The following is a 13,861-nucleotide window of genomic DNA, read 5'->3' as shown; positions in this document are numbered from 1 at the left end:
TGGGCACACCAAGGGATGTTTGGGAACATAGAGAGCTTCAGGCTGGATTAATTCCATATCTCAGTACATCTGTTTGATTATTTGAAGCTCTCTCCCACCATTCTTTCTTGGTTAGTTGGGAAGGGGCTGTGGCTCAGTAGCAGAGCATCTGCATGGCATGCAGAAGGTCCCAGGTTCAATTCCTGGTATCTCCAGAACATTCAGCTAGTAGGTGAAGTGATAGACATCCATCTGAGTTACCCTGGAGAGCCACTGCCAGTCTGAGTAGATAATACTGACTTTGATGAACCAAGGTTCTGCTTCAGTGTAGGGGAGTTTCGCGTGTTCCTGTGTTCACTCATGAGTTTTCCCAACAGACAAAAAAGCACCTCTTTGGGACCATTTTAGAGGGGAAAGCTGAAGCCCCTTTGCCACAGTTTTGATTCCCATAAGGCACTACATGCACAGGAACCCAGGAGACCAAACCTGTCTTCCCTATAATACTTGAAGTGGAAGGTCTTCCATGTATCCTGTCGGATATGACCAGTGACAGTCAACAGAATAAAAAAGAAAGGAAACTTACTTCTCTGTGAACGAGCACAGCAGAAGGCCACGATGGTGGCCATCAGGACCAAGAAGGCCACGCCAGCTCCGACCGCTACGCCTATGATGACTGCCATTGGCACTGACTCTGAAAAAGAAACAAGGCGGCAAATGAAGTGGAGATGGGCTCCGGATATGCTACCATTCTCTATCCTGTTCCTTTTGTCCCTCCAGCCTGCACGGCTTTGTTTGTCTATCCATCAACGGGCACTTCCTACTTCCAACCATTAAGTGTAGAACACATAGACAACTTGGTGGGTGAGACGTGGCAGACTCAAATGAATGAGAACTTGGTTTCTTCCCCTCCCCCCCCCCCAAAAGAGGAGGCATATGGATAAATGTGACTTAGGTCACTGACCTCTGGATCTCTAGTGCTCAATGAAATAAACAAAAGCATTGCTGGCAGTGGTTGTAGCAGGTAGGTTCTGATGATGCATTTGTTCTGTTAAGTTCAGGTCATTTACTTTAGATCTTTGTATTGGACACAGCCAGAGATGGTAGGCAAGATCTGTGTGTAAAATCAGCTGCAAAGGCATGTCCTGGTCTTGCCAGGTAAAGGATATATCACTCTAGGAACCTCAACTGTTGTTTCAATAGCTGAAAAAACTAGTTTCGAGTCCTTGTGAAAGGCAATGAAACAATGCCTTGGAGACTTGGAAACAAAACAGTCAGGATTTAATTGTTGGGTAGGGACTAGAGTCTCAGTGGCCAGCTCTTTCCTCTTTTCACAACTACTAATCTCTATTCTCCTGGGGTTCTGAGCCTTCTAACCACAATCTTCACCTCTTTCCATTCCCCTCTGATACCTATTGTTTGCACATTGTTTGAAAACCTGGACGCTGGAAGCAGAGTGAATTAAACAAAGGAAGCAAATGCATACTAAAAGGCTGGAAGCATCTGCTGGGGATGTATAATCTACAGGCGCATTACTTAGACATGCAAGTGATGTCATTTCGACATACCTGCTCCCTTCTGCGATTTGTGTTTTCTTCTCAGAGGAACTAATATCTACCAAGAGGAAGATGTGGGAGCGAATGGGACAGAACTGGAATGTAACGCCCTGGGATATGAGACAGTTCAGGTGTGAAGCAAGGCTGGGTGAAAACTCCAGGTGAGCGGCCTTCCAACGGTAGTATGAGTCCAAGAGGCAACAATGGGTGTGGCGTATGCTTGCACATATGCACTGGTGGCTGGGACAAGCCCATCGTGCTGCCAGAGCTCCTCAGGGGCTTGCCCCAGACTCACCTGACAGAAACTCGAATCTAAGAGATGGCGAGAGAGGCAAGCCACATCCATGCTTCTTACCACCACTGGGAGAAAAGCTGGACTCTGGCGGCATGCAGGGCTGGCCCTAGACTGTCTGGCATCCTAGGCGAAGCCCCCCTGCACTGATAATTGTCAAGTTCCTGTATCTGTTTGATGTAACCTGAGGAATGTATGCTTAGGCTGCTGGAGAAACGAAACTTAACGGCCTGCCTGCTGGGAGCTGGGAAACCGCTTGGCACTCAAGGCCACGGCTCCTATCTCGGGATGTCTCGTAGAATGCTTGGTAGTGAGCGTGTGTGTGATTTGTAGCCCCTAAGTTCAAACTGTCTTCGCGCCCTAAATTAAGGCACGCTTATAACAGCCCCTGCAAGAGTATATAACCAATGCTTGTTTTGCTCTATGCCAGTTTTGACACCGGCTACGTGTCAGTGTCACTGTATCCTGCCTTGCAACAAATGCTTACACAAACACATGGAGAGTCATAATTATTGAAGGAAAATTGGGATCCTGACATAAATGTCACCAAGTCACATGGGGGGGCGCCCAATTTGGCGTACCCAGAAGGCCAGCACCCTAGGCAATCACCTAGTTTCCCTAGTAGCAGGGCTGGCTTGGGTGGCATGTTGGCAACTCAGGGGCTCGCCTTGGACTCAGCCAGAGGCAATGCAGATTCAGGAGACCCAGAGGGTTGGCGAGCTCTGCTTGCTGTCCCCTCCTGAGCTGCTGCTGGTAGTGCGGGGAGCAGAGCTTTACTAGTGTGTTGCCATCCTCACATCATTTTGGCACCTCAAGCAGCTGCTGGTGTTGTTTGGGCTATTACAATGTTGTTTTAAGTGTTGTAAGTCCCTGGCAAGAACCCCGGCATGTGTGGGACTAACCCCCCCCCCCAAACAAACAAGCAAATAAATAAGCAGTCTTGGGATGATGTCTTCTAAATGCAGCTATTGAAAGGAACATTACTTGTGCAGGTCAAGTACATGACAGACATCCTATCTAAAAGGTTTACGGTCCTTGAAATTCTCCATCCCCAGTGTCTGTTCACCAGTGTGGTCACTGCCTGATGTGCAAAGCATTGCATGCATAGAGACTTTTGGGGGGAGGGGAATGACTTCCTTTATGGGTGTTGACCATGGGTGACGGTACACGGGTGGAATTCTAGCAGGAGCTCTTTTGCATATTAGGTCACACCCACCTGATGTAGCCAATCCTCCAAGAGCTTACAAGGCTCTTTTTTGTAAGCTCTTGGAGGATTGGCTACACCAGGGGTGTGTGGCCTAATATGCAAAGGAGCTCCTGCTAGAATTCCACACCTGATGGTTCGACTTTTTCAGAATGATTGAGAATGGTATGTTGAAATGAAAATGCACCATTTGATAAAAAGAGCAAAATGACCCATCAATGCATGCGGGTCCATTATCTGGAGTGATAGTTTATTGGTAGAGGTGGCACTGAAGTCTCATTCCAGCTCCATCACCAACTGGCTTCTTCCTTGACCGGCTTAACTGGTCATAGGACTTTCTTTACTTTCGTAACTGTAAATAGCTATAACCCCTACTCTGAACTGATAGAGATGGTGTAGGGGGAGGTGTGAAAACTGCAATTTTAAAAGCGGCATGATGGAAAGCATTAAACCACTCAGCCCGAAAGCCCCAATCTGTTCACAGGTATCATATCATATCTAACGGAGACACCCTTTACCTATAACAATTGTACAACCTGAGAACCAATGTTGAAGCAGAGGTTAAGAATGGAAGACTGTAACTTAGAACTGGGTTTGATTCCCCATTCCTCCTCCACATGAGGCCTGCTTGGGTGACCTTGGGCCAGTCACAATTCTGTCAGAACTCTCTCATGTCTGCCTCCCTCACAAGGTGCCATTAGTGTAGAGAGGAAGGGAGAGGTGATTGTGAGCTGCTTCAAGACTCCTTAAACCTGCTTGAGGGGGAGGGTGGGATATAAATGTAATAAAATCAAACAAATAAGGCAGAGAAAGGGGGGGGGTATAAAAACCTTCTTTTCTTTTTTTTGATTTATGGACCAAAAAGGGAACAAACATAGACATTTTGCTTTGCTTCTTCACCTTTAGATTGGCATCTTCTTTCTCCTCTATATGACTCCCCTTCCAAATGTACTTCAGGTTCATATATTCTAAATGGGCAAACCTTTGGCCCAATTCTCATAAACAGCATATTAGGTGATAAACCTGCCCTCTGAACTGTACCAGTGCTCAATCCTCTTTCACTACAGAAAAAAAATTCATGCATGCAGAAAATAAAAAATTGGGGAGAAGTCAAAGTCAGAAACCGATACCCAATTTCCTATACACAGGGAGGTTCTGAGCTAAAGATTTCTAATTAATAACCTGGAAAAAATCTGCATAGTTGGGTTGTGAAGCAAAGCTGTTGATTATTGATGGATACAGATTTTATGCCAGATGCTTCCCTTTGGAGAAGATTCAAGTAGTAATGTTGTGTGACTCTCAGAGTAGAGAGAAAGCATATAATCACTGAGTTGGAAGAGGCCATACAGGCCATCTAGTCCAAACCTCTGCTCAATGCAGAATTTGTTAGGAGGGCTGGATCTGACATAAATGAGACCTTGTCAGGCCAGGCCATGTGTGTCATACAGGGTAACGCAAGGTAGCAGAGATATAAACTTTATAAAGGACATAGACAAACACAATTAAAAGATTTTTTAAAACTTAAAATAAAACATGCTCAAAAGATCAGTACTCTTGCAATATTTTGTTTAACAGTTTCTGAGAACTGACACCACTCGCTATGAATTATTGCATTAAAATCTGGAGACAATGACTGTGCCGTAGCAATCTTGAGTATGCTGTTCGGGTGTGTGTTTATAAGTTGCAAACCTACTTTTGATTTATTGATATTCATTACAGAAATCTCATGGTCAATGCTTTGAGCTTAAGACCCAGGGGAAAACATGAAATGGCTGGGCATTGTGAGCTTTTGTACGCAAACTGCTTCACGCGCTGGCCAGCCAATGGAGAAAATAGAGACTTTTCTCTGTAGCTCCTGTGCAATTGAGCAAGCCTGGCAGAGCATGCTGTGATGCAGAAGGAAGCAAGAGAGAGAGAAGGAAACAGATGACGGTGAGTTGCTTGCAGGCCTGAAAGGAGTCCTCTGGGGGCCTGATCTGGCCTTCGGGCCACATGTTTGACACCCCTGGCCTACAGCATCCCTAACAAGTGTTTGTCCAGCTGCTGCTTAAAGACCGCCAGTGAGGGGGAGCTCACCGTCTCCCTAGGAAGCTGATTCCAGTGTTCAACAACTCTTTCTGTAAAAAAAAGGTTGTCCTAATATCCAGCCAGTACCTCCCTACCTTTAATTCAAACCCATTATTGTGAGTCCCATCCTCTGCTGCCAACAGGAACAGCTTCCTGTCCTCTTCTAAGTGACAGCCCTTCAAATAATCGTCCCTCCTCAACCTCCTCTTCTGCAGACTGAACATTCCCAAGTCTCTCAGCCTTTCCTGATGGGGTTTGGTCTCCAAATGTCGCTAGTAAATTTGGATATTTAGTTTGATGTTAAGGTAAAATATTCATTTAATTTGTGTTTAGGGTTTTTAAAATAATAATAGTAATAAATGACTTTGGAGACGGCAGCACTGATTGATGTTGCTGCGCTTTGCATCTTTAATGAATACACCTGTCAGCATAACGTTTTTTTCAGGGGAGAGTTTGCATGAAGAACTGTAGCTAGCCATGTAGAAAGAGCACAGTCCCCGAATCCATGAGTTGGATAAATTCACTCCTGATTTTTAACAAATTTTTGCCTGATATTAGCATGACTGTGATTGCCTGGTTTCTGTTTTCATAACTGATAACTCTTTTAGAGTTTATGAGTGAGGTAAATTAAACTAAAACTGAAATCTGGGAGAATGTCTCCAAAAAGAGGTAGCTCTTGAATGCAAGAAGGAGAATACAAGAAGGCTTCATACCCAAACAATCCTTTTGCACCTCGCAAGAAGTTCCCTGCTGAATTGGTCCATCTAGTCCAGCATCCTGTTTTCCACAGTGGTCAAATTTGTGGAGGACCAGCAAACAGGGCAAAGAGGTCAAAGCTCTCCTGTGATGTGGCCTCCTAGCAACTTCCAACTATGTCAGAAGCCTGCAACAAGGCAAGCGTTCCCAACCTTGTTGAGTCTCAAAGCATTGGCGGAATTTTCAGAATGCGTAATGAGCAGTAGTACAAAATGGCTGCTATGGGGGAAGGACAAGTAACAAAATGGCTGTCATGGGAGAGAAATCAGCCAATCCTCCAAGAGCTTACAGGGCTCTTCTTACAGGACCTACTGTAAGTTCTTGGAAGACTGGCTACATCAGGGGTGTGTGGCCTAATATGCAAAGGAGTTCCTGCTACAAAAAAAGCCCTGAGAGAAATTATAAAATGTCTGGAGGTTTTAAGCCAAGCATCCTCCTACAATAGGGCACTTTTTAATAACCAGTGCTCTCTTCAGACCCAAAGGTGATGTCTCTTGGACTATTCTACTCCAGTCAGGTGGATGAAAGTCAGGATTGACTCTTTGCAGGGGATAGAAAGAACTTTGTGAAAGAAGCAAGCGGACACCAGGAAACGCATCAATGAGGTATCACTTCTATAAGATATGTGCTTGGAGCTGCAAAAAATATGGCACGTCCCTCCCAACCAGAGTCTCTGTCTGTTAGGAAAGGCACCCTACCTGAACGTGAAATGAAAATGACAGTAGGGAAGAGGGAACAGGTGTACGGGGGAAGTGATATTGCATCTCCTGGCTTTGTGTCTGCCTGTGAACAGAACAAAATTAGTGAGCAAGGGGCTCCTGTCCATCCGTGGGACCAGGAATCAAGGCTAAAGATGGTATACAGAGCCTGCACACATATCCAGTCTGCACAAGTTACAGCAAAGGTGACTGAGTGGAGCCAAAAGGAGCTTGTTCCTTTCCTCATCCTTGCCCTAATGTAACTGAGAAAAATCCCAAGGTTAGAATAGAAAGAGATACTCCCCCCCCCCACCCCAAGTAGTAGCCCAGTTTCTGGCTTTTTGTTATTTCTATCAATTATATTCTATTTTCGTTACTGAAATCACACACACACAAGACAAGCCTTTACTGGCATATATCATTACTGAAATGCTTCAATAGAAAATTCCTCCTGGCTTAGGCAGGGCTTGGATCAGCCTAACTTAAAAAGGCAGAATTCATACAATATAAATGCCTTGTGGTCACCACCCGGACATGCACCTGGAATTCGCTGCTGGCAACTTAACTCTCTGTGAGCCTGATTAGGATCAGAAGGGACCAGGGCACATGGGGAAAAAAAGGCTTCAGCCTGCCTTCTGTGCCATTTTCCTGACTCGAATATGCTGCCAGGGAGATGATGGTTGCCCTAGCAGGAGACTCAGGGCCAGTCTTGTCACTAGGCAAACTAGGGTGCCAGCCTTCTGGGGGCATCGAACTGGGTACCCCTGTGTGACTCAGTGATGTTATCAGTGCAGGGGGGGTGGCGCCAGAAGTTAACCTTGCCTAGGGTGCCAGACAGTGTAGAGCTGGCCCTGGGGAGATCAATGGGTAGCCATCAGTATAGGTAAGTTCCCCCAACACTGCAAACAGTGGAGGTCATCTCAGGTTGGAAAAATGGCATGGGGGAAAAAGGATAAGAAGAAAAGGAAAAGGAGGAGAGTCAGTTTGGTGTAGTGGTTAAATGCGCAGACTCTTATCTAGGAGAACCGGGTTTGATTCCCCGCTCCTCCACTTACAGCTGCTGGAATGGCCTTGGGTCAGCCATAGCTATGGCAGGAGTTGTCCTTGAAAGGGCAGCTGCTGTGAGAGCCCTCTGTGAGAGCCCCACTTTCCTCACAGGGTGTCTGTTGTAGGGGGAGAAGATACAGAGCGATTGTAAGTCGCTCTGAGTCTCTGATTCAGAGAGAAGGGTGGGGTATAAATTTGCAGTCTTCTTCTTCTTATACCCCACCCTTCACTTGGAGTCTCAGAGTGGCTTACAATATCCTTTCCCCTCCCCTCCCCACAACAGAAACCCTGTGAAGTAGGTGGGGCTGAGAGAGCTCTCCAAGAACTGCTCTCGAGAGCAACAGCTCTGGAAAAGTTATGACTGACCCAAGGTCATAGCAGCAGCGGGGAATCAAACTCAGTTCTTCCAGATTAGAGTCCGCACACTTAACCACTACACCAAATAAGGCTGAATCCCTTCATCCGTTTGCCCCATGATCTGAATCAAGCCTCTGCATACCTATGAATTAAGTTCCCATTAGGGAATTCACATCTGTTCTGACAGAAACTGATATGAGGACTTTATAGCATGTGAATTAGTGCACTTAGAGAAAGGAAATGGCGATACAGTAAACCGGAAGGATCAGTTGGTTTGCACAGAGATTCGTTGGAAGATACTCATGTCTTTCAAATATCAGTTTTCAGCAACTTTTTTCCCATGGCCAGAAAAGGGGAATATTTGGTGAGTTCTCCCACCTGAGATCCATAGGATTATTCTGAAACTCTGCTCTGATTGCAGAAGATGGGGGGAAAGCAGAGAGATCTCAAAAAGTCTAGAACCAGGATCCCTCTTGGATTTCAGCCCACTGTGTTCAAAGGGTCTGAGTTCTAAACTTCCCCATAAGGGCCCTAATTCTGAATGTCTACACAGTTAATAAAAAAACCACACAGCTGGAATATGACTTTAATGTTGCAGCCATTCAAATGCAGATAATGGCTTTCTTTTTGGGATTTGCAGTATTTAGTTCTGTCCACTGGCAGGTGCCTCAAATTATCTACCCAGAAGTGTGGAAGGAGATGATGAGTTCATACAAGGCATTTCCTTGACATGAAAGTGGAAGGGTCAGTGGTGACTCCAGGTAAAGAATGGCTCTTTCCAATTCTTTGGTAATTTTTCTCCTACTGTATTGGTCAACAGGAAGTGAAGCAAGGGTGGGTCTGTGCTTCCTCTTGCACAAATCCCTCACCCCAGTTACAGGTTTAATGGATCAGTTCCATATGTGGCACTATCTTTATTAATCATGTGGACAGGCAGAAGAGTCCCAGCGGAAATTTTTGGAGCTTGGCTGGCATCTAATGGGCTGGCAGACAAGGAAGAGGGGGTGGGGGGTGGAGTGGAGGGAGAAATCCCAATCCTTTGACTTGTAAATTGAGCCCATTTAATGTGGAACCCTTAAAAAATGAATTATCTCCAAAGCATTACACCATTGAGCTATACTCACTCCTCTCTCTGTGGTCTCTCTGTTCTACTGCAAAGATGACTTTTCAAGATGTTGGGGCATATTACAGTCCCCCCCATTTGGCTAAGAAGAAACTGGGTTGGAAGATTTCATTATCTGAGTCTCAGAGAGGCACTCTATGGAGCTTGAGGTTCCATGATGCTACTGGGTTAATTTCTGAGTTTGACAACTTGAAATTGAGTCTGGAAACTGCTTTCCCTTGCAATCAAAGCTCTCCCACCCCAAGCATGATTAGCTGCTAAAGCAGTATGACAGAAGCCTTTCCTATTAAAATGCCCCCATGCTGCATACTTCTCCATGGGGGGTGGGGGTGGTAGAGACACAGAGTTTATGGCTCTTGTCCCTTGCTTGTCCCTTCCTGCCCACACTGCAGGTGGAGGTGATGGTGAGATTGGAGGCTGCATAATCCACATAGCACCATTTGTGCTTCTGGTGTTAGGCAAGGAAAAAAGATCCTGATTTGGTCAGTTTTCTGTACTTCTGTGTTTGGTGCTCATGCTAAACTGACAGCACGGTGCAGATTCTGGCTTACTATTATGCTATTCAGAACAGAGTACTGTTCATGACTTCTTCCAAAATGTCCCCGCTTTTATGGATGAGTCTGCATTTGGTGGTGTTTAGAGTGACCTGGATAGCCCAGGCTAGCCTGATCTCACCAGGGCTTGGAAGCTAAGCAAGGTCAGCCCTGGTTCGTACTTGGATGGGAGACCATCAAGGGTCCAGGGCTGCTATGCAAAGGCAAGTAACAGCAAACTACATCTCTTTTTCTATTGCCTTGGCAGCCCTATGAGGTCTCCACAAGTCAGCTGACACTTGACAGCAAAGAATGAAAATGGAAAGATGACGTTCTTTAGACACCTGTCTTACATGGGACTGTAGCTCAGCCAAAGGATATGAATGCCAAAGGATATGAGGCTTGGAGTTTCTTTAGACTGTCAATCCATCCAGTCCAATATTCTGACTGCCAAGGCTCTCCAGAGTGGTAAAGTTCCCAGCTATGCTACATGAAAGTCTTTTACCTGGAAGGGGCTGTATCTGGTGCCTTCTGTAAGCACAGCAGGCATCCCGAGCTATGTTCTCCCTGTCAAGACCTCTCCCAGGCATGTTTTACACCCTTTGTGAATCTAGATGGTTGTTAGTTTGCTAATCCAAGCAGTAAAACTTGCTTGTTAAATATTTCAAGCGCTAGTATGATCTCTTGCTCTAAAATGGTTTCCAGATCAGTTTGCTGACAGCAGCTAGAAGAGGTCCAAACTCGTCTTCTTGCTACATCAGGGAATTTCATCATATCAGGGAATTCTACAGCTGATTGATGCATGCTCTAGGCCCCTACACATTTTCAACCCTGTGCCTCCCTCAAAGGTCAAAGATTGCCCTCATTGACTCCCACTCTGCTCTAGTCATGCACAACCAGAGCACTGGGCACTGCATTACCATCTGCACCAAAAGTACTTCTTCACCCAAAGGGTGATTAACACGTGGAATTCACTGCCACAGGAGTTGGTGGCAGCTACAGGCATAGTCAGCTTCAAGAGGGGATTGGATAAACATATGGAGCAGAGGTCCATCAGTGGCTATTAGCCACAGTGTATTGCTGGAACTCTGTCCGGGGCAGTGATGCTCTGTACTCTTGGTGCTTGGGAGGAGCAACAGTATGAGGACTTCTAGTGTCCTGGCCCCACTGGTGGACCTCCTGATGGCACCTAGGTTTTTGATCACTGTGTGACACAGAGTGTTGGACTGGGTGGGCCATTGGCCTGATCCAACATGGCTTCTCTTATGTTCTTAGAACGATCACTGGGGGCCAGGTGCATATCACAATGAAGATGCAGATCCAGATGTGCAAATCCTAAGTGGAGGCATCAGCTTCTGTGAGCAGACTGAGCTTGTTTGGCTGGAGGGGGCATCTATTTTTTAAAGGTGACCAGCTCCCTCAGGCTTCGCCTTGTGTGAATTGAGATCACCCTTACAGTCCCAAAGGCTGTTTTCAGCTTACTTATGGAGTCCCAAAGTGGAACTACAGGAGCTCTTGACAAACGGATGTCTCCATGCCTGCTTTTGCCAAGGAACCTTGATCGCTCTGATTTGGATACTCCAGGCTAGCCTGATCTCAGCAGCTCTCAGAAGCTAAACAGGATTGGCCCTGCTCAGTATTTGGAAGAAGAAGACTGCAGATTTATACCCCGCCCTTCTCCCTGAATCAGAGACTCAGAGCGGCTTACAATCTCCTATATCTTCTCCCCCCACAACAGACACCCTGTGAGGTGGGTGGGGCTGAGAGAGCTCTCACAGAAGCTGCCCTTTCAAGGACAACTCTGCGAGAGCTATGGCTAATCCAAGGCCATTTCAGCAGGTGCAAGCGGAGGAGTGGGGAATCAAACCCAATTCTCCCAGATAAGAGTCTGCACACTTAACTGCTACACCAAACTGGCTCTCAAAAGGGAGAACACCAAGGAGTACCAGGGCCATGACATGGAGGCAGGCAATGGCAAACCACTTCTGAATGTTTTTTGCCTTGAAAACCCTACAGGGGTCACCATAATTCAGCAAAACAAACAAACAACGCCCCCCCCCCTCGAGCATTCTTATGTTGTTTTCGTGATTTTAACTGAATAGTTTTTTGCTTTGTGAGCCAGCTCAAGCAGGAGAGGAGGCACACATATTCTCTAAATCAAATCATTGTTCCTTGAGAAACAGCTTCTCCTGCCAATATTTTGATGCCATCGTATGCGTGCGCGTGTGTATGCCATGTGGAGAAAGAGCTGTATGAGCCAGCCTGCATATGCAGGGACCTTGGAAAACACAGCCTTGATTACAGAATTGGCTGGTGACATCCACTTCAACAGCCCATGTGCTCACTAGCCTTGCTGCACCTCATCACCTTGGTACAGAACTGCACAAAGGAATCTGGTAATGGAAACAGGAGTCAGTTTAGGTCTGCTGATCATTATGCTTGGGTGAAAGTTGCGCTGCCATGTGTTGCTGGGTGCAGTGTACTCCTCCTCTGTCAATGAACTGGGAAGCCCTGTATTTGGAGTGATAACAGGAGGGAAGCAGCTAGCTGTTGTAAGCCTGTGAGGTAAAAACCAGCAACATACAACAAGGGATGCACAGTGAGAGATCAGCCGGCCGGTCTGCATCGTGAACACGTAATGAGGCAGAGTGTTAGGGATGCTGGAGGTGAGTGGTGGAACTGAGAGATTGCTGCTCCCTGTTTGCATTTGAGTATGCAACTCTAGGCCAAGCTTGTGCAGTGGGTAAAAGATCACCATGAAGAGAAAGCTTCTGAGATCCTTTGCAATTCCTCATTTTTTCCAAGGAAGGCATGCTGAGCAGGGAAGAGATGACACACTGCTAGCTTGAAGCACTGGAAGAACAGGAGTGAGATCCAGAGGCAAGTGAGAAGATGTGGATGGGCGGGCTGAGACCTAGGTGAGAGATGGGGGTGAAAACAGGGGGAGGGGGACAGGCGGGGAGGACGTACGAGGATGAGTGAGCCACATAAACAGTGAGGCTCCCTTACGGGAAAGGGAGGGCAACGTGATGGAAACACAGCTGCAACAGGCTGACATTCAGGAAAATGGAAAACTTGACCTAGCCATGAGCTTTGCATAGCCACTGACTCGGCCCCCTCTGTTGCCCTGTGAAGTCCAATCAAACCCTTGCAGAGGAGTACTCCACATGAGGTGGATGGGGAAGGCAATCAACGACAGTCACCTCTAAAGGTGAGGTATTCCCGCAAAACCTTGTAGAGGCGGCAGGACTTCGGGGCTCTTTTTGGAAGAGGACCATCGCAAAGGTACAGCAGATAGCATGAGGCTCTCTGGGAAGTTTAGTGACTGCTTGATGTCCAGTTCTTATATCCCAGTATTAATTTGTGTAGACACCAGCATCAAATGTTTAGGGATCAGGATTTAACAAGTAGGTTGGATTCCTGGGCAGCCGGAAGTTCAAAGCGAGATTTGCGAGCTCCGATTCTTCTTCCTAGGGCTTGGCTAAGCAGGAAGAGAATGCATTTTACTAACCCCTTTATAAAGATGAGGGGTGGGTGGGGAGAGGAGGAAGGAACCAAAAGATGAGTCATTAGAACCAATGGATTCCAAATACCCAGGTTGGTTTTGAATAACGCTTCCTTCTTTTGTAAGGCAGCTCTTTACCTCCTCCTGTTACTGCCCCTTTTCATGCTCTAAGCTAGAAGGAAGATGGTTGATAGCTTGTTTGTTTGTTTTTTTCCCCAGGAGGACACCATATAATGTAGCTTCGGAGGCAGTTCACATAGTCACCTTCACTTATGATTCCATACCTGCTTCCATACCAGCTCCTGATTTCATTTCCGTACCTGTTTGAAAATAAAGCAAGTGTCTACAGCCTTGCCAAAGCCCAACTGTGCATTTCACTCAGTTATTCCTCTCTCTCCCTTTCTTTTATACCTCCTATTTCCTTCCCCAAATCAAAAGGTGCCTGGGAATTCCCAACCACCATTTCCTAAAGGTAAAATGCAGGAGTGACAGGTCTGTGTTTGTTGGGAGCCATGAGATTTTTAACAGGAATGCAGTCATTGGAGGGCAGGAGACAGGCTGGTAAACATTTCCAGACAATAGGATTTCGGAAATGCACACAGGCTAGACAATCAGGGAGAGAAGATGCCAAAAAGCTAGCTTGGAAATGCACAACTGGGTAGAATCTTTATGTCCAAACATTTTAGTCTAATATAGTGTGAGCCACCTTGGGTCCTTATGAAGAAATGAATTCTAATAAATAATGTG

General features: G+C 46.2%; 1 protein-coding gene across 2 annotated transcripts in view; it reads right to left on the bottom strand.

The window, feature by feature from the left end:
• The window catches only part of KIRREL3 (kirre like nephrin family adhesion molecule 3), a 1,087,808-nt gene that overhangs the window by 54,459 nt on the left and 1,019,488 nt on the right, over window positions 1–13,861 (bottom strand). The window contains exons 13-14 of one of the 2 annotated variants that reach the window (XM_060251091.1): window positions 13,399–13,434; window positions 563–670 (exon numbers count right to left, since the gene is read on the bottom strand). In XM_060251091.1, coding sequence (XP_060107074.1) covers window positions 563–670; window positions 13,399–13,434 — 144 coding nt within the window. The remainder of the gene's footprint in view (window positions 1–562; window positions 671–13,398; window positions 13,435–13,861) is intronic. The other variant, XM_060251092.1, reaches the window with a different exon arrangement.

This window comes from Heteronotia binoei, chromosome 12, assembly GCF_032191835.1.
Source record: "Heteronotia binoei isolate CCM8104 ecotype False Entrance Well chromosome 12, APGP_CSIRO_Hbin_v1, whole genome shotgun sequence".
In the NCBI taxonomy this organism is placed as follows: Eukaryota; Metazoa; Chordata; class Lepidosauria; order Squamata; family Gekkonidae; genus Heteronotia; species Heteronotia binoei.
This window is presented reverse-complemented; position numbering and strand designations above follow the sequence as displayed.